Source organism: Salvia splendens, chromosome 18 (assembly GCF_004379255.2).
Source record: "Salvia splendens isolate huo1 chromosome 18, SspV2, whole genome shotgun sequence".
Lineage (NCBI taxonomy): Eukaryota > Viridiplantae > Streptophyta > Magnoliopsida > Lamiales > Lamiaceae > Salvia > Salvia splendens.
In genome coordinates this window covers 4,793,237-4,815,501 of record NC_056049.1, presented here as the reverse complement: position 1 = coordinate 4,815,501, position 22,265 = coordinate 4,793,237, and the positions used below count along the sequence as shown (strand labels likewise).

General features: G+C 36.0%; 1 protein-coding gene across 1 annotated transcript; it reads right to left on the bottom strand.

Annotated features, from left to right (window-relative positions):
- Window positions 1-11,708: 11,708 nt before the first annotated feature.
- On the bottom strand, window positions 11,709-14,084 carry LOC121776624 (aspartic proteinase NANA, chloroplast-like). The gene is made up of 3 exons (XM_042173815.1): window positions 13,722-14,084; window positions 13,452-13,640; window positions 11,709-12,534 (listed from the first exon to the last, which is right to left on the bottom strand). The coding sequence occupies exons 1-3, from the start codon at window positions 14,069-14,071 to the stop codon at window positions 11,709-11,711; spliced, it is 1,365 nt and encodes a 454-aa protein (XP_042029749.1). The 5' UTR covers window positions 14,072-14,084.
- Between the last annotated feature and the right edge of the window lie 8,181 nt (window positions 14,085-22,265).

The window sequence follows — 22,265 nt, the reverse complement described above, 5'->3', positions numbered from 1 at the left end:
ATTGAATTTGCAGCCTGTTTAATGCACCTACTCACTCACATATCTAATTTTATACAAATTCAGAAACGTATATGCAAATAATAAAATGAGAAGAATAATTATAATGAGCACCATGCATTTTAATTTGTATCTTGATTTTTCAAAAATCACTTTGTGTTATGAACATACAAATTTGGTAATGAAATTTACGTTTATCAATTAAACAAAACTTAATAAGTTACCAACTAATTTTTCAGCTAAAAATATCGAGGAAGAACTACCGATTGATCTTATATACATGATAAATACTAAATAAAGTGAGCTATATAATTCAAAGCTACAATAATAAGAAATAATATGAGTATACAATTCAACCTCCTCACATTATAGTCGATTGTTTTATTTTGCATCTTATCATAACCGAATTGAACATCGACTCAAACAAAATAACTGAAATAAATTCAAAAAATTAGAGACAATCAAAAGACACTGTCATAATCGGATTGCATCATATGTTGTTATTATCTTACAAAAAGATTGAACAAATGGCTGCTCCTTCACAACATTATTTCTCCAACATTTCCAGATTGGGGTTTTCTTTTGATATGATAATTTCTAGTTATGCATTGGTATTTATTTATTTACTGATCACTATCCTTTATATGCGATGTCATTTTATAGGTCTTGAAACGCAAGTTGCACGGACGTGCACGTGTACATAAAGTATTAACATATAGAGTTAGTTAAGATAGCTTAATAACTCAACTCAAAATCAGAGCATACCAATGGTTGGTTCACAGTTTGAGGAACTAGGCCTTCATTCAAAGGTTCCTCTTCTGTCTATGGAAAGGGTGTAAATTTGGCACAAATATATAACTCCCCCATTAATTCAACTTTGAGATTTGAAATACATTTGCTTTCTTTGAGTTAATGCTTTTATGGAATCTTAATTTAGGGCATAATGCTATCTTAACTAACTCTATGCTAACCCTTTAATATTGCTAATTATTATACATATGTACAGGTGTAGCGTCCGTGCAATGTGCGTGCCCGGACCAATAAAATTGATATTATGCATACAGGTCCTCCATTCTACCAATATAACTCTAGGTATAATTTTTTCTCAAGTAAAACAAATAAATATTTTAGAAATATATTTCACCCATGAGCCTAGTTGGTGAGTTGCAGCAGCACGACAATTTGGCTGTCAGTGACTCTAACATTGGGGCTGCACTGTCAAGCATGAGCTCCTCAATCGCGTTAACGGACAGTGAGACCACCAAGAATGTCGTTATTGCTTCGCAATACATACATTTCAAGTGTTGGACGCTTTATTTAGAGCTCCCAAGAACTTTGTTATCAGGATCGCTTGGCGTTGAGTGGAGTAGGTGAGGGATCAGTCAGGGTGTGCTTGGAGCCAGAAGAGCTTCATCGCGTCTCCACCATGGCTTCTGATCTAACAATTGAACGAATACAACCTTAAAACTCAAGAATTTCAATCGAGAATTTAAAGAAAATCCTCCCTCCACTAGGACAAAAAATACTACTACTAGTATATTATGTGCAAGCTTGAGAGATAAATAGAAAAGAAATGAGAAAGTGAGAGGAGATGAAAAAGTGAATGATTACAAGAAATAAATTACTATATACAATCTATACTTTCATCATCTCCCGTACTAGCTAATAGTATATGCAAGTTATGACAGAAAGAGCAAAGAAATTGATTATTTTAGTGTGACAGAAAGAGCAAGAAATCTCCGTAACAAATATATGTATGCGTGCTCGTCCGTGCAACTTGTGTGTCAAGACCTATAAAATAACATTATACATATACATATATAGGGTAGTGAGCACCAACGCCTAATGGTGGAGCTGAGGGGCGTGGTCCACGAGCACAATGTCGCCTCGGCAACTAGTTGGCCCAGTAAGACCAGATCATCGGCTTGAGGGGTTGACGAAGTGCAGCAGTCGACACACGAAGCAGAAGAGGCTCTTTCGTGTTGAATCAATCTCCCACGGAAACCATTGTTGGTGACACACTTACTCTTCCACCATATGTCAATACTTACATGGCGCAAACGGTCGCCATTAACAAACTCTCTGCTCTCCAACATCATAATCTCATCAGTATTTGGTTATTTATTGATCACTATCACATATTTCCTCCGTTCTCTAGTAATAGAGTCATTTTTGTGAATTTATAATAGAGACTGGTTACTCATAACATAAGAAAATACAAAAGTGCCTACGTGCATATAATGCTCTAGTTCAGAGAATTCATTTGTTGGCTTCAATATAGATAACTAGGGTAATGAACATTTGGATAGCACAACAAAAAATAAACATTGGAATATTTCTCTATACACTTTATCCTTTCAAATGTCTAACCAATCTTTCTCTACCTCTCTCGATTACCATCTTTAAGAAAAGCAAATTCAAGAAACAAAAGGTGTGTATGTCGATAATTTGAGGTAACTTTTTGATACTTATGTGATAGATTTCGAAACTATCGGGAATAAATTATACTCCATTTGTCTAATAAAAGATATCAAATGCTCTTTCTCTAAACAAGAAAAATAGCCAAACGTCTAAAATATAATGGATATAAAATCAAACAAATATTAAGAAAACCAAGTCTGTATTTGTATTTGTATTTGCAAAGATGTGCTTATATCATCATAATTCAAAATCAAGAACAAATTTTCACTTTTAGATGAGATTAAATCTTACGAATTTTAATAAATAATATAGATAAAATATCAATAAAAGGGTAAGATCATCATTCTATTATCGTATCATAATTTTCATATTTTTTTTATATCAATATAGTGTATTACACATATCAACACAATGACATGAGTATTTCACAAGTACATGAAAATATCAACACAATTTTATTGAGCTTTTACATGCATTATATTGAGATTTTTTGATGTATTTGTTGATAAAAAATCTATTTATCAACATATACGAAAACTGAAATAAAAATCATCAAATTTCATGATCCGAACGTCGTCAGAACATATGCAATTGAGATCTCGTTAGAATCCTTATAAAATTACCTTTAATTTGATATATTTTTGGCGAAAAAAAATTTAAATCGAAAGAGTTAAGTAAATTTAAAGTTTTAGGATAATTTTAATAAAAGAGAATTGATATTAATACCATTTATTATTTAATTAGCAAATAATCATATCCCTGCAAAGACAAGCTAGCCTTATTTGAATTTTGGCGGATATAATTTCTAAATAATTTTGGAATTTAAAATATCCTACACTATTCGTAAAATATGTTTATGATATATAACTCCAACCATTTACCTTCTGCAATTTAAATAAGTATTCTGTACGATCATTATAAACATCACATAATATTGACTAATTCTAATCAACTAAGAAATGTTTTTCATAACAATAAAATAACTAATCCACCACATTTTACGCACATACAATTAAATGTCCACGTACTTACAAATTATTTTTCTTTAGTGTGGGGCAGAAACTATGGTTTGGTTTAGAAAATCGAATAGTTATGAAGTTGGATTGTAATTTGCGATGTATATCTGTGTGGATTTTAAAATAGAGAATTGTTACTCGTAACATAATAGAATAAAAAAGTATTTTTGATGTTCATTTTATCCAAAAAGATTGAATTGGATTTTCAAGGATCAAATTTGATGTTCGTTCTATCAAAAAAAAAATAAAGATTCTAAACAAGAAAAAAAAGGCTCTTAACACCTGAAATATAGCAATGGATAAAACCTACTACTATCCACACTAAAAAAAAGACTGTTTATCGAGCATCAATAGCGAGCACAGTTAACTGTGCTCGGAAAATAGCGAGTACCTTGACCCGTGCTCGGAACAATACCGACCACAATTGAAGGTGGTCGGCAATATCATAAAATGAGGCGTTAACTTGCGAGCAATACAAGCACAGTCAACGTGCTCAGCGTAGCAATTTAAGTCGGGGAACAATGAGGCACCGATTTCTCAGGCATTGTGCTCGAAACATTCCGACCACCCTAAATGTGCTCGGAAAAAAAAGACTTGTATAAATATTGCCAAGCGAATTTTGGAAAATATTTTTAAGAAATAGCGAGTACGCGTTTTGTGCTCGAATAATTCCGACCACCATAGAGGTACTCGGAAAAAAAACTTGTATAAATATTGCCATGCGAATTTTGGAAAATATTTATAGGAAATAGCGAGCACGTGTTTTGTGCTCGGATAATCCGACCACCATAAATGTACTCAGAAAAAAAAGACTTGTATAAAAATATATGTGTCACGCCCGCATTTTCTAAGGATAGAAAACACGGTTGATCGCGACTAGGGGAGGACTAAAGAAGCCGGGAAGAAAGGGTAAAACAACACAACTCGACCATAGCTCGAAACAAATGGGAATAGCTCGAATAAAATCAGAGTATCTCAACAATCAACAACTCAAAAATGAATATCATCTCAGCGATACAAGAACTCAAAAGAAGGACAACTACTCAGCGGAAACATTTGAGAGAAAGAATATGCCACGTGTGAAGACGTGACACATTCTAGACACTTAAATTTCTTCAACGGTCTCGCTCAACACCCACCGCACCCGTCACGCTCAACCTGCACATTTTTTAAAAAGAAATGCAGGACTGAGTACTTGATGCACTCAGTGGACACATGCCAAAATAATTTTCATAAAATATTGTGTCAGCATTTAAAAGTGAACTCGGGGTTTTATAAAAGGCCAAGTCACCAAAACATTTTCTCGCTCAAAAGTATGGCTGCAGCCCATTTTTCTCTCTCCTCGTACCATATCTGAACCTCATATGTGGAACGAGAACGTGGCCAAATTCTCGATCACTGGACCGACCAACTCGAAAGATAGCGCACGATCCCCTCTGTGTACACTAGTTTGGATAGGGACTCACTCCCTAGACAAACCCGAATTCGATTAAACTCATAACTTCTAGTAGGGACTCACTCCCCACTAGGGCGATCAGATAGGCACATCCTCAAAAACAAAATACGGCATGACACAATATATTTGGAATTTAAGCTCATAACTCATACCTGAAAGATATTATGTAAATTTAAAAGTAAGCCTACACAATAATGTAGGATAGAAAGCCCACCTCAAATGCTTAACTCCTCAATCACTTTCTAGTTCAACCACAACAACGTGCAAAAGTTCACCCTTTTGAAATAATATGATATGCTAAAAATTAGACTTTGCAAAATCACTTAATTTAAAGACGATGCATGCATCCTACGCGCTTGTTTATTTTATCCATGGTTTTAAAAAACGAATTCTAAGTTCTTGCACATAGTGGATTCAATTACTTCTTTATCTACTACCGGAGATTAACATATTCCAACCTATCGCATAAAATAAACTAACTGAAAACCCAAATTCTATTTACTAATCAAGGAAGCCCAACAATCTAAATACCCAAAACACATTTATTAAACTTAAGATGCCCAACACATTTATTAAACTAAATAAAAGAAATAGAGATTAGTATATATGCTCCCACCATCAACACGTAACTCACTCACCCTCTCTGCCTCAACTCTCCAATCCCTCTCTAAGAGCATCCACAACCGTGCTCTTGCCAGCGAGCACGGTTGTGGGCCCGGACCCACTTTTTCTGTCTGCTCTCTGACAAGAGCACAACACCCACAGCTGTGCTCTTCCGCAAGGACGAGCACAATTCTATTTAAAATTCAATTAACAAAAACATTTCCATAATATTAAAATTCATTAAAAAAACCTAAATAATATTACAAATGACAAATAAAATAAAAACGACATAATTAAAATCCTAAAAATTAAAAATTATATAATTAAAATACTAAAAATTTAAAATTACATAATTAGACTCCTAAAAATTAAAAATTACATAATTAAAATCCTAAAATTTGAGATTGAGAGAATTGTTTGGTATAGTGTCATTTTTTTGTGTTTGAAATGAGACTATTTATAGATGAAAGTACGAATTTTGGGGTAAAAATAATGAAAAAAATAAATTAAAAGTATGGAAAAAATTGATATATTTTATTAGGAAGTGGGAAAATATTTTTTTATTAATTTTGAATTTTTCAGATTTTTTCGATTTTTTTAAAAAAATAATAATGATAAATCAACGGGCCAATCAGTGCATGCCACGTCGACGCCTCGTGCTCTTGTCGTTGGCACGGACGTGCTCTTAGCTCGTCCTTGCCAGCGGTACGGACGAACGGACGCCGTCCGTCCACCGTTGTGGATGCTCTAACTCTCTTCTTCCTTTTCTCTCTCTCTCTCCCTATGCCATTCTTCTACAAATTCACAGCAAACAATTCCCTCAAAACAGATTCTCTCTTTCTCAATTTTTCATCCAAAGTCAGAAACAGGGTATCCATCTCCCTCGTTCCAAAACCGGCGCCGCTCCACTGCCACTGCCTCTCCGTCGAAGACAAACCGCTGCCGCTGACTTCATCGCGGCGTCACCGCCGCCGCTATCGCTGTTGGATCGTTGCCTCCCCGCTGCAGCCGCTGATCGGGCGTTGCTGCTCTTCCGGGGCAACCTACCACGCCGCTGCTGCTGGTTGCTGTTCTATGTCGCTATTAGAAATGGGCCACTCACCCCTTAAAAGGCCTCATAAGGGGGAGGGTTATCCACACTTATATAGATTAGATGGGATCTTCACCAAGTCGATGTGGGACAGAATTTAGAGAATTTAACCCGCCCCCTCACGTGTGGGCCGGAAAGGACATCGGTCTTCCATCACGTGGGTAGGCAATGCAAGAGAAACCATCATCGATGTGGGCCGGAAAGGACATCGGTGGAAAGGACATCGGTCTTCCACTCGTGAGGTAGATAAGAGATAAAGAGAAAACCATCATCGACTTGGGCCCGCTCTGATACCATATTAGAAATGGGCCACTCACCCCTTAAAAGGCCTCATAAGGGGAGGGTTATCCACACTTATATAGATTAGATGAGATCCTCACCAAGTCGATGTGGGATAGAATTTAGAGAATTTAACAGTCGCCGCCACTCCAGGCGGTCAGCTCCTCCATCGGCAGCGCCGCTTCTCCAACCGGTAAGTTTTCCCCCTCCCCTCTTAACTCTAAGGGTTTTAAAGTATTTTAATTGGTTCTCTCAAGGCTTAATTTGAATTAGTTCAAAGGGCCAATTACTACTGCAGATTAAAAATTGGATCTTGGACAAGTCCTCACAAAGGGTTCAAAATGTTGTATAAATTTCAGTGAGTGAACTATCGTGAGAGTACAATTATGCCATGAAGAAAAAACGTGGGACTTGAGTTTACCGGAATAAATTTGTGGAGCAAAAATCAAGAACTCACGGCTGCCCTACTCCTTTTGCTATCTCAAAATTTGGAAGAAAGGTAAAAATTTGTGGAATGGTTTGGATGTATATATTTACATATAAATTGTAGATTTGAAACTGATATGGAGTAGTTGAGATATATAATAAATTATGTGGAGATTTGGTTTGTTGGAGAGGTTTTAGAGAGTGGAGATATGGGCAAATCGTTTGGTGATGGGGTTTGGAGAAATATATTTGACCAAGTAGTTGACTACAAATTTGAAATAAATAATTGATTTTTTTTGGGCTTCTCAAAATTGGTCCCAACTAAAAGAAATAAAAATTGATATAAAAAGTCGGGGTGTTACAATATGCACATGACATTCATGTACCATTGCAACAACTTTCTCATAGGAAATGTATTCGTTTATTTTTATAGATATTGCGAGCAATATATGTGTGCTTGGAATATGCCGACCACTCGACTTGTGCTCGGCATTCTAAAAAGTAATATATTCATGCAATATTCCAACAATTTTGTACCATAAAATATATATGCAGTGTGTTCGATTTATTTTTATAGATATTGCGAGTAATATATGTGTGCTTGGAATATTTCAACCACACCAAATATTCTCACTTCAACAATATACTTATATATATGGATCAACCGAGCGCAATATATGTGCTTGGAATTTTCCGACCACCCCACCTTTGCTCAGAAAATCCCTACCACCACAAATGTGCTCGCCAATAATAGACTTGTATAATTATTCAATGTATGTCAAAAATAGACTTGTATAATTATTCAATGTATGTCAAAAAAGATATTGTTATTGTTTGAAAAGATATTGTTAGATGTTAGTATAGCATGTTTTTTTTTTATTTTAATAAATTGTTAATGCTTCAGCTAGTTAGTATAGCATGGTTTTTAATGGAATTGGTTTATTGATATAAAACATTCAGCTATTTCTACTCATTTCTAGTTTCATTTCATTGTATATTTCAAAACATGTGTAATCACAATGTATAACACGCGTGGATATACATTTTAAACAAAAGTCACTACACAATAGTTAGGATAATTTAAATTCTAAAACAATAATCAGAACATGATTATCATCATATAATAACATATTAAATTCCTTACTTTTTAAGTTTATAAAAAGAGTGTAGGATTAAAACGTTACCTCAAATTATCGACGAATTTGCTTCTGAAATACTTTATGATTAAATACGAATTTTTCTTACCGAAACTATCCCACGAAATGAGGTTCGATGCCTTTGTATACTTAGCCAAATCCATTTCTAGAATTCTCTTAGAAAAATATCTAACTTACCTTATCTTTTTAGTTTAGTTTAAGATGGCTTGCTTCCATAATCCATGTGTGCATTTTTATTTAGATTTTTATATCCAAACAGAGTTACATTAACATAGTTAGACAAAGCTATATAGAAGTGTGGGACCATGGACCCATCAATTATGAAATTTCTTAAGATAGTTTTTATAAAGTGATTTATTAAAACTTTATGATTAATTTCTTTGCTAGCTATTGATAGTATGTTTTAAAATCAATATCATTAAGTTATGGTAAGATACGATTTTTTAAATTTATTAAATTTCTTTCTGTAGATTGGGTTTATAACTTATGTTCTGTAAAATGGGTTTTAAATTTTCAATATATAATTTTCTTTTCATTATAGTTATATTTTGATTAAAATATTTATATTGGAGATATATATGTGTGTACATGTGGTGTTGTAGTAGGTGTTAAACTCTTGTTTCTCTAATGAAGTGAGACCTATTCTTCACGAACAACATTTTAATTACCTTATCTTTCTATCCCTCACTTGTTTTACCAACTGTGCATTAAAACTCATACCGAATCCAATGTGCATATTCTTTTGTGACGAAGGAAGTATTCTTTTGTGACACCGTTCGTCGGCGCGAGCACCGCTGCGGATGCTCTTAGTATTGAGTAATTGCAGTTGACCAATTTCCCGCATTGTTACCTTTTAGAATCTATTTGGAGAATGCCATAAATTTGTCTTTATCTTTGTGCATTTATCAAACATCGTCCCATATATCCTACAAATTGACTTATTTCTGTATAGAATAAAATATTACAATAGTAGTCCATAAATTATTGAGTATGCACATATGACATAGCATATGACATACTCCATTTTGCAACACTTAAACCACACATATATTTTAAGAAATTTTTTAAAAATATGAGTAAAAAAAATTAGTGGATTAGTTTTGAAATAAAATTTGAGTGAGAATGAGTTAGTGGAATATAAGGTCAACTACAAAAAATGGTAAAAAGTAAAATGTGATAAATTTGTGTAATGGACGGAAATGGAAAAATGTGACAAACTTTATCCGATATCTATATATCGTCAATGGTCGATTTTTATTTTACTACTAGTATCACCCATGTGCTACGCACATTATATATTTTTAAAGTATTAATTTCCAGTTTTAAATAAAATTAGAATTATTATTAATAATGAACAATATGAGTGACAATTTTTAGTTATAAGAGAATAAAAAATCTATACAAATCAACATTGAAGCATAATAAATTTGAAACAATCACATAATATAATGTTTAAACATTAAATCATGGAGTAGGAAGATAAAAATCTATCACAATAAAGAATTAAACCCAATGGATAATTACTCATACACTACATAAACATTAAACTTAAAATCAACATTATAAACTAAAACCTTAGATTCTTCACAACTCGTCACTCTCCAACAGAACTCATAGGACTGAACACCTGCAGAGAAAACAATACATGTAAATGGTGTTTCTATCAATAATCTTCTAGCATATAAGATTAACTTTTGTAGTTTACAACAACTTACATATTACACATTTAATCTCAAACGTTGAATAAATCTAGTATAAAATTAATCAAACTAATAATAATAAAAATACCGAAAAAGATTAAATCAAAAATGCAAATTGGGCATGTGTCTAGCTGCAGAAAAATGATGCTACACATAAATCCCACCACATCATCGCGTCATCTACGACCCCTCTACCCCATGCTCTAATACAATTTGTCGTCGAGAAACGTGAACAAAAAAAAATATAGAACCACAATGAAAAGATAATTCCACAACTAAAGAACATGTATTTATAGATACAAAGACAACATCAATCTCTTAAACCTTTCAAATTCCATCATACATCACACAAAAATGCCTCCTCTATATAGGTAATCAATAACAATTAATAAATAGTATTAATTTATATTAGCAACCCTAGGAAACGCCTAAGTGATTTTGAAAAAAACGCCTAAATCATTAATCATTATTTAGTGAAAATTGGCTATAGTTTAAAAAAAATCCGTGGATACTTTATAGAAGAAACGCCTAGAAAAAGTATTATACCCAAAAACTAATAAATACTTTATGATTTCATTAGTGACCCAAAATTCATACTCCTAATATTTAAACTAAAAATTAAATATTTGTAACTGTTACGCCTAAATTATTTTATGACATTTATTACACATTATATTCATTATAGTTACTACAAATATCTAGATTTACCCAAAAGTTTAAATATTTAAATTTATACCCAAAAACTAATAAATACTTAAGATTAAGGCCAAAACTCGCCATTTTATATATGTATAAATTAGATAAAAGATTCAACCACAAAATATGATGAACATTAAAAGTATAAATTCAACCGAAAACAAACAACAAGACCATCAACACAACGATATTTGAATAAAGCGATATCTGAATAAGATGGATATGTAGCTAAATCAAAAACAAAGGAAAAATGTCTGACAAAACTAACGCCAATACACCCCCACAATAAATAAAGCAACAAAAATGCTCTCATATATACCTCTTCAGAATAATTTAAAAATGATTTTATATTATATTAGGTACGTATGATATACTATAGTATCATATTTTTATATATATTTGAACTTACACTTGTTAATTTTATTTTCGCATCTCTACAAGAATCTTGAAAATAAAAATTAAATTTAAGGGAAAAGATTTAAATTTACTTCATTATACTAGTAATTAAGAAAATGATATCTTAGCAAGTTAGCGTTGAGTTGCTATACAAAATTGAATTCTTGTTGGAGTACTACTTACAATCACGACAGACTTTACTAACCGTAGTTTTTTTACTTCAAAGTCAAAACATAAGTATACCAAACCAAACAAAGATGTAGTGTTGACAAAGAAGCGAAGAAACAACAAAATGAATCCTCAACAATGCTAACCATCACAATCACATGATCATGTTATTAGTAGCACTTTTAATGAGGCACTATATCACTATAACCCACTCATGTACCCTCAAACAATTTTCATTTCATGCAATCTATATATATATAAATTTGAATGAGAAAAAGGGACACCAATGTGGCCAAATTGAGTCTAAGCACAAGAGGAGGGACCAAACCCCAACCTCCTGTTGCCAAAATCAAACTCCCACAAATGATTCTGCTGCATAATATTCCCAACAATACTCGCACCCGGCCCGGCCCCGCCGTCCGCGAACCCGAGGCACTTCACCTCGGGTGTGTCATCGATCACGTAGCTCTTCACCGGCGGCTCAAACCTCGCCCCGTCCACAAAATGCAGCATAAACCTCGGCACAACCCTCTCATCAAACCCGGTCGAGTTGAAGCAGTACTCGAGCGGGCCCACTTCCCCTTCATACACCCGCTGGGAACCGCGCAGCGACCCCCGCAAGGCAGCCATCACGGGCTCGTAAGCCGGCGTCGTCAGCACCGTGAGCGTCGTGCCCGAGTCCAGCATCGCGCCGCCGCCGCGTCCGAAGTCCCAGACCTCGGCCGGGATGTCGAGCATCGCCCCCCCAACCGAGATGCCTCGGACGCGGACGGCGTAGAGCGTGCCGATCGCGCCCAGCACTAGCTCCGTGTGCCGCATCCAGGCCACGGAGACGTTGGCGTCTTTGTAGGAGCCGAAGATGAGGTGGCTCGAGACGCTTCTCGGGCTCAGGTGGTCGACGAGGCAGTACGAGAACTTGCCCCCGAACGCGCCCGCGGCGTGGACGGCGTTCGAGTTGGTGCTGTATCCCAGTCCCATTATGCCGTCCGCGCCGAGTAGGCTCCGGCCGGTGGAGGACTCGCTGCAGCCCACGAGGACGTTGCGGAGACTCGCCGTTCTCCCGTTGGTGAGGCTGAACGTGAGGGTCTCGTGGGCGAATATGCCCTGCGCGCTCGTGCCATCCACGTAGCTAATCGTGTTGTGAATATGGAAAGAAATAATTAATGAGACTATTCTATTCAACATGGAGAGCTAGGCTCATTTGTTTTCATTTTTGTGAGCTTCAATAAATGAGGTTTCTTTTTCCAGAAATGCTATAATACTAGGAAAATAAATAAATACGTAAAATTTTGTGATAGTGACCTAACAAAATGTGAGAGAAAATCTAAGATAGGGTTGCTACTTGCTTTCAATTCACTTAAAAAAATGTTCCTCTCGTCCGCGATTAGTTCTATCAAATTTCTTTTGTTTTCAATCCGCAAATTAATTTCCCAACCCCACATTTCACTAATTTATACTTTCATTTCTCATTATTTTTGCAAAATTAGTTGACTAGTGCGAGTTTTACTTAACTATAAAAATAGAAGAAAAAGTTAATAAAATATGGATCTTATTTTTTATATTATTCTTATTAATTTTATAATAGTAAAATGAAATAGCAAAATATGAGATCTTACTAAATATAGTAAAATAAAATGTGACAATTAAAATTTAAGTGAGTCAACTTTAACCAATTAATGATGGACGGTAGGAGTGTCCCTATCATAATATTCATGTCATTTAGTAGAGCTCTTAATTTTAATTTCACACTAGTAGGTGGGTGTAGTCAGCCTATGACTAATTCAACCCCAAATGCCCCTACCATTCAATAATACATGTCATATTTGGATAATAAAATGAAATTTTAGGAGATGTTTTTGTATATTAAGTGGAGATAGAAAATACTACAAAATATATTTATATTTAATATAAAACAGAATTTAAAAAAGAAATGTAGTAACATTTTTTGTGGGACAAAAAAAAGTGTGACATCTACTTTTGAAGAGATAAAAGAGTACTTAATTGTCAACTTTACTTGCAAATAATGAAGTGCGTGTGTGAAAGAACCTGTAATCATAGGCGCAGGGGTCGAGTGGAGATGGGCAGATAGCGAGGGAGAAGAGATCAACAAGATCAGTCTGGCATGTGGTGGAAGAGCACGGCACAGTCTTGAATGACGAGGAGCGATCAGCGTGGAACACGCGGCTGCGGTGGCCAGTCTTTATCCTGCCGCAGTCATCCCCGTGGCATTTGTACCTGCAATTAGGATCAGTTGGTAAAATATCTTTAAATGGGAAACCATTATTGATCCTCTTAAAAAATAACAGAGTAGTGTACCTGCACTTGGTCCAAGTGAGGTCACTCCCGGTGTCGGGGATCAGCACGAGATGCTGCCCCGGCGTCCCCATTTTGAGCTTCACCAGGTACTGCCCCACGCCGTAGTCGGCGGCGGAATGCAACGGAAGTTCACCGGAAGCATTGAATTTGCTCCTCACTTTCCTTGACATGGCTTGCGAGCGAGAGGCGTCGCTGTGGACTAGCTTCCGCAGCGGAAGGGCGCCGCCTGGATGCAGGTGGTGGCGGTGGATGAGCTCGAATTTGACCCCGGCGGCGTCGGCATTGAAGGAATTAGCAATGAGAAATAAGATGAAAAGGAGCTGCTGCGGCATACACCTTGGCCTACCCATTTGGTACTCCTTGTTAAGGAAGGGAAAGCCGCCGTGGGTATTTCTTTTGGAAGGGAAGCGTGTATATATATATATATATACATATATATACGAATTCATCTCATATTTACCAGCTTTGTATATTGTGGGCTGTCTAAAACGTGGGGTTGAGAAGGTATAACTCAATATTCCATCTTTCCACTGGTAAATGTTTTAAGTATTTTTGTTTGATTTTGTTAAATAAAATAATGATATTTTATAATAAAATATGATTGAGGTGAATTAGCAGAATATAAGGTCATTAGTAATTTTATTACGAACGGAGGGAGTAATAAAATAAGAAAATATATAATCAAATACAATATTTTGTAAATATAACAAAATATTTTGTAAGCATAATTAAATTTTTTAATTTTGTAAATATTTGACTAAGGTGCTTGTCGCGGAGTGGTTAAGGTATTTTTACGTTGTGCGCAGATAAGAAATGGAATCTCAAAGCACACTATCTTTTAGGAATGTTGAAAATTGCTTTGGAAAATCGGGTAATCAGTCAACGATTCACGACCGAAACGACGGATTTTCCGGATTCAAAACGGTTTAATTAGTTACTCATACTTTAAAGGTGCAAAACGGTTTGATAAGATGTAAACAATAAATAAATAAATAAATATTCCATTGATTAGATGTACTCTATCTGTCCACAAGATAGTATTCACATTTTCATTTCGGTTGTCTACGAAATAATGTCCAAATTGTTTTTCCATTTTTAGTAACTGACTCTCACTTTTTTATTAATTCATTACACCCATATTCTATTATAAACTAATATGTAAAAGTGAGAGTCGTATTCCACATAATTTTTTCCACCAATTTTCTTTTACATTTCTTAATTAAAATCCACTGAAGGTGTAATTTAGTATTTGTATATAGTATTGAAGATTAGTAATTTGGAGTGTTAATTTGTACAGTAGAATGAATAAAAGTCTTTATTATTTTTTCCAATATAAATCAATCAAAAAATTACTCCATCACACATGATAAAGGAGAAAAGTTCATTAGTACTCCCCCAGTTCCTTAAATTTTATCACACTTTAATCGGACACAGGCTTTAAAAAATGTAATAGAAAGTGGGTGGAAAAAGTTAGTAGATAGTATGTCCTACTTTTATATATTAGCTATTAGCCTATTACTATATAATAAAATGCGAGTAATGAGTTAATTGAACATGAGGTATACTACCAAAAATAGTAAAAGTGAAATGTGACAAATTTTGTGAGACGGATGAAAATGAAAATATGTGACAAAATTTAAGGAACGATAGAGTATTTATCTATTTGACTGAACTTTTAAGGCATAAAAATCTTCAGTTACAGAAATTTGCACTTTTATGCAGCAATGGTAAAGTAAAATTAATTCATCACGATTTCATAATTAATTCTGTTACCTTGAATCCAACTGTATCCTAAAAAATGATTCGTCATTAAAATCCAGCAACATATTAGATTGCTTCTAATTGTAGTCTAGTAGTCGGTGGACTTTAATATATACAACAAATATTCACACACTAATTATATATCCACATCTCATTTGCAACTTCTTTTAATTTTATTTCTTTTATACTCCCTTCTTTAAGATTGACCACTTTCAGGAAACTCAATTAGTTTTCATAAACGTGTAATAAGCAACATAACTTTTGCAGAATGTTAAGGATGAAGTTCCTTAACTCGTAGATTTTGCGTCGAACGTCGCGGGAGCTTTTGCCCGTCGATCAATCCGGCGTCAAAATTATGATTTTGTGCGTTTTGCACGTTTGAAAGGAAAGAGAGTAAGAGAAAATAAAATAGAAGGATAATTGATATTTCTTGAATGAATGGGAAGAATACAATGCCTCCTATTTATAAGACTATCCTGACTTAGAGAACAAGAAAATAAAGATCCTAATAATATATGGGAAATATATGCTAAATCAATATTAAACTAAATAAGAGAGATTTGGGGATATTCGTAGAGATATTCTCGTATCAACTCCCCCTCTGTTAAAATCCACCTTGTCCTCAAGGTGGAAACCACGACAAAACAAAGAGTGTCGCGACTAGAAGCTTTGGCGAGGTATCCCCACCCGGATCAAATGTATGCAAATCCTCAAGAATTGCACAAAGTTGACGAAGTGCAAGGACACCCACAGAAGTCCCGAGCTTAAGAACATAATTCTGTGGATGATAACACATCTGAATTGTTGTTGTTTCCCAACCATCAAATGCTTCAATCTTTTTACAATCACGAGCAAAGTGTCGCAAAATACTCCCTCCTGGATCAAACGTACACGACCGTTGCTTTGCACTTACTCGACTAGGAGAAAGCGAAGCAATAATTCCTAGGGAAGTCTCGCCCACCTTTCGGTATTCAACAAACCCAATATCAATCCAAATATGATGATGCACCGCTAAAGCATTGATAGCACCTTCATCAACTTCGTGAATACCTACGATCACACGCATTCTCGGTCGTCGTGGACAATACATCACCATTGCCTTACCGCCATAACTACAGAACATCTCACAGAAATCCAATCCCACCGGAATGCACTCCAGTGCTTCACGTTGAGCTTGGAAACAAAACTCCTGTATAGTCATACCCTGTGATGAAGCTTTTAGAAATCCATTCGTTTCCTCATGGTCTAACAAAACCCCTTCCACTCCAACTTGATCACATTTAGGTCGAAGAACTCTGCTGCGTGCGCACCCATGGCGGGTCCCAGCAAGTGGGCTGTCTGAGCGTGGTGTGGCGTGGCTGCTGAGGCGGTTGATAAGGCTGAGAGTATCCCTGCTGCGTGCACAACGTTGGCGGGTCCCAACAAGAGGGCGGTGGTGGCGAGTACGAATTTGGCTCGTAGGACGATGGTTGCCGATACGCAGTTTCCTGGCGCAGCCATGGCGGGTCCCAGGAAGTGGGTTGACGGGCTTGGTAGGGATGGTGTTGTGGGTGGAGTCTCCCATCCTGTGGATATGGATATGATGGTTGTTGATCTAACGCTCTGTTCGGATGGAGCAGGGGTTGAGATACGGGCTGCCATGGGTGGTAATCCGCCTGCCGGAGTTGATATCCGGTGTAGCTGTACGACATGTAGACAACGATTCGGGGGAAGAGATCACGATGAAAGCACCAATTGTTAAGGATGAAGTTCCTTAACTCGTAGATTTTGCGTCGAACGTCGCGGGAGCTTTTGCCCGTCGATCAATCCGGCGTCAAAATTATGATTGTGTGCGTTTTGCACGTTTGAAAGGAAAGAGAGTAAGAGAAAATAAAATAGAAGGATAATTGATATTTATTGAATGAATGGGAAGAATACAATGCCTCCTATTTATAAGACTATCCTGACTTAGAGAACAAGAAAATAAAGATCCTAATAATATATGGGAAATATATGCTAAATCAATATTAAACTAAATAAGAGAGATTTGGGGATATTCGTAGAGATATTCTCGTATCACAGAACTAACCATCAACTGTCCCATTTCCAATTATTTAAACTTTAATGTATGTTACAAAAAAAATATAGATAATTAAATAAATAAAAATGTCTAGCTAACTACATGTGGTGGTAGGTAGAAGTTGAATTTATTTGTAGTTGGTTGATTCTTTACAAATGACCTAAAACAACACACAATGAAATAGGAGTGTAATGAGCTAATTATTATTTTTTTCTTGCAATTGTGAGATAATAAAATGATGGTTACTATTGATCTATGATGATGAGAGGGAACATCTCTCAATCTAGTGTTATTAGAATCACATGGATAAAAATAAATCTTGAAATTTCAAGATGAATTAAAATAGTAAGCCAAGCTAATTGCATTTTGATGCACAATCATAATTGCAATTACACACTAAAATGCGGCCAAATCCATTAGGAGCGCAATATCCTTCCCCTTTGAATTCGGCCTTGCAGTTAGCTTCACAATCTGGAAGGCTACAACCTCTGTTATCAATTATAGTTGTGCATTTTTGTTGTCCATTCACTTCAACGATTGTGCCCACTGCCACTGCAAAAACAGATTTTATTGTTTATCTAATAATAATAAATTTAAAATTAACCAATAAAAATAAATATGTATACCTGATAATACAAGGAAGAATAGAACTAAAGATAGCTTAGCCATTCTACTTGATTTAACCTTTCTTTTTGTTTACTAATAATATATTGGTTGCATCTACTATATTCCGATGGTGTTGCTGCCTCATTATATATATCCAAGAATCGGAAAATCATCCACATTAATATTGCAATCCCAATTATTTACCGTTTTATTTTGAAATAATTCGTATTTATTAACATTATATTGTTGCCATATTATAGTCGAGCGTTTCATTGAAATCTTGAGTATCAACAAGATTTGGACCTTGCATTTGTTTAAAGATACATATTTATTTGTCGTTGAAAATATGGATTTAAGTTCCCCAAGTTATTTTTTTGAATCCATAATCCATGTATATATATATTTTTAATTTTGTAGGTATATTATGTGTGGGCCCATAGCCCCCAGTAATAATGAAATTTCTTAGAAATATTTATTTTTTAAAACTATGATTAATCCATTTCTATTTTCCTTCGCTATTCATAACATTAGAAGATCAAGAGAAATGATATGCTACCTACCTTATGTGAGCATCATTCTCGTTTAACGAAGTGTTTTTCTTCAATTGCTTTTCCTTGTGTTTTTAATTAATTTGGCTTTTGCAAGTACATATTTTTGTGGTTTAATTTTATTATTAAGATTGAGTACTCCATCATTAGGATATTTTAAACTTCCATTTCTTGTAGTATTAATACGATATTAAGATGTTTGTTATGTTATTATAATTTCCATTTCTACGATAAATAATAGTATTAAAATAGTAATAATTTGATAGTAAAATACGCGTGAGACACTAAAATATTCGGACAGTTGCAAACCGGGATGCACTATAACAAACTTATCTTATATGGAAAAATGTTATGCATTTAAATACACAAATTAGTATTCTTAATTGATAAAAATAAAAAATAAAAAAAGTATCTTTAGACATTTTTTTAGTGATGCTGATAGTCTGAGATGCTTTGTGAACAAAATTATATAGTTGTAAGTTAAAATCTATTTATAATGTAACTCAACCTGAGAATCTCTTTTTTTCATTTTTTAAATAAAAAATTCACAGAGACCATGAATGTTCTCTTTATTTGATTAATACAATGTCAAAGGTATAAAACTTCTGGGAAACTCAATTAGCTTTCAAGTTTTCATAAACTTGTAATAGGCAGCATGAGACCATCCAAAACGCGTCTCGCGCCGGGCTCGCGTCTCGTCTCGGAGAGACGAGACCCCCGCGAGACGCATTGCAGCGCCCATCTCGTCTCTATCTCGCGCCCGTCTCGTCGCGTAGCTCGTCTCGGCGAGACACGAGACGAGATGGCTCGTCACGCGCCAGGGACACGTGGCACGTCCCCATGCGTGCGTGACGCCCACTCGCTGGCCCGCGAGTGGGCGTCGTCACTGATGACGCAATAATTCGTTTTTTTTTAAAAAAATCGATTTTAATTAAAATTTTTTTTTCAAACGGTAATATTACCGTTAAATTTTATTTTCATTTTTTAAATTTTTTAATTTTTTTACTCTATAAATAATTCTATTTCATACTCATTTCAAACACAAACACACATCTATTCCTCTCAAATCCTCTCTATCACTCCAATTTCCATCTTCAATCAACTCAAACAAATGGATCCTTTTGAGCAAATGCGTCAATTAATGGAACAATCACTCGAAGAAGATCGACGACGAGAGGCGGAGGAAGCCGCACCACCCCCACGATGCTCCCGGAAGTACATCAATCGGAACCGGGAGGAAGCCGCCGCACGGTTAGTACGCGACTACTTCTGCGATAACCCGATTTGGGGAGATACCTATTTCCGTCGCCGTTTCCGCATGCGGAAACCGCTATTTCTCCACATAGCGAATACTTTGGCGGCCAGGGAGGAGTTCTTCCGAGAAGGGTTCGACGCGGTCGGTCGTCCCAGCCACACGACGCTGCAGAAATGTACTGCAGCCATCCGGCAGCTTGCGACTGGACAAACGGCCGACATATTCGACGAATACCTGCACATCGGAGACAGCACTGGGCGCTTGTGCTTGCTCAACTTCTGCAGAGGCGTCCGGGCAGCCTTCAGTGACGAATTTCTCCGGAGGCCAACCACGGAGGATTGTCAGTTCCTCCTCAACCTGCACGAACAAGTGCACGGATTCCCCAGGATGCTTGGCAGTGTCGATTGCATGCACTGACAATGGAAGAATTGCCCGGTGGCTTGGAGGGGTTCCTACACGAGCGGCCACAAAGGCACCCACCCAATTTTGTACTCGAGGCCGTTGCCGACTACCGACTTTGGATCTGGCACGCGTACTTCGGGGTCCCTGGCTAGAACAACGACGTAAACGTGCTCCAACAGTCCGACCTCTTTACCGAAGTTTTGGATGGTAAAGCGCCGGCCATCAACTTCGTCGCCAACAACCGGCGGTATAAAATGGGGTACTATCTCGCCGACGGCATCTACCCGAAGTGGCCGACCTTCGTGAAGACGTGCGGCAGGCCAGCGAACCCAAAGCAGGCTCTTTTTGCGCAGAAGCAGGAGGCTGCGCGCAAGGATGTGGAGAGGGCGTTCGGGGTTCTCCAAGCGCGCTTCAACATCATCAAAGCCCCGGCTCGTTCGTGGTTCATGGAGAGCATGGTCGACATCATGTATACGTGCATAATCTTGCACAACATGATTGTCCGAGACGAAGGACCCGATGCCGGAAATTGGTTCGACCCCGAATCCCCCGGAAGCTCAACCGCAAGTAGTCCGCCGCGAAGTGGAGCGCATCCATCTATACAAGAACGGTTGGCTATTCGGGCAAGGACACGCGACTCTAGCGCCCACACCCAACTCCAAGAGGATCTAATTGAGCACATTTGGGAAAATTTTGGCGGAGAAGATTAAATTATGTCATTTTTATTTTTTTAGAATTTTAATTATGTCTTCGTTTTTTTAATGTTAAGTTGTAATGTTGTTTTAATTTTAATAAAGTGTGTTTGTTTAAATTGAATTGGGTTTTAAAAAAAATTTATAAATTAAATTGAATGAATAGTAATTAAGAGACGGTATAGAGACGGTTAAGAGACGGAGCGTTGCAGGTTCCGTCTCTTAGTTAAGAGATGGAGGAAAAAAGGACAGTGGGGCCCTCAAATAGTGCTCAAATAGTAGTTAAGAGACGGTTTAAGAGACGGTATAGAGACAGCGTTGTGGATGGCCTGACTTTTGTAGAACTAATCAACTGTCCCATTCAATTAATTAAACTTTAATATAATTCATATGTTCCAAAAATATTTAGGTAGAAGTTGAACTTATTTATTCTTGGTTGATATTACATTTTTATACAAATGAACTAAAATACAAACTGAGGAAAAAGGTGGTCAATCATAATTAAAAAATGGGAAAAAGGTGGTCAATCATAATTAAAAAATGGGAAAAGCTATGTGGCCACGTTATGGCTGGCCATAATAGGGCATTATGGTCATTATAGGCAAGAAATATATTTAATGTTTATGTACTTTTACTAAATTACCCTTTACCAATGATAGAATTCTTCAATGTACTTTTGCAAAATGGAGATATAAAGTTAGTTTTAATTAAAGTTTTAATTTGATCATAATTTATTTATTTTAGATACTTTCATACAAACATTTAAAATAAAAAAATAACTTAAAATTAACTATTTATATATTACTGATATCCCCATCTCCCGACACTTCATTCCCTGCCACTATGCAACTTACCGTCTCCATCCCTCCAGCCATTACTCTTAATTGACGGCTATCACCACCATTATTAATCAAATCTCTTTTTTTCTTGAAATTAGATTTTTTATTTTACTGTCTTCAATTTTAAGTTGGCCACTTTTTGCTTTTTAGGAGAAAGGGAGGGGAGTTGAGAGTCACCGGAATAAGGAGGAGAGCGAAGAGGAGGTTGGAGCCAGATCTGATCAATTTTCCGGCGAAGTAGGGAGAAGCAAACCGGAACTCTTGGTTGAACATAGATGTATTATTTCTGTTAAGACACGTTCACTAGAAGTAAATGCACAATAAAATACAAAAATGAAGTATTGGTGTTTCATAGATAATAAAAATTGCAATAAAACTAAAG

What these genes read in the sequence shown, in the direction of transcription:
- LOC121776624 (XM_042173815.1), bottom strand. Translation starts at nt 14,071, where the DNA reads ATGGGTAGGCCAAGGTGTATGCCGCAGCAGCTCCTTTTCATCTTATTT. An exon ending in CTCACTTGGACCAAGTGCAG is followed by an intron (nt 13,641 to 13,721) that starts GTACACTACTCT and finishes TCCTAATTGCAG; the next exon opens with GTACAAATGCCACGGGGATG. An exon ending in CCCTGCGCCTATGATTACAG is followed by an intron (nt 12,535 to 13,451) that starts GTTCTTTCACAC and finishes CAACACGATTAG; the next exon opens with CTACGTGGATGGCACGAGCG.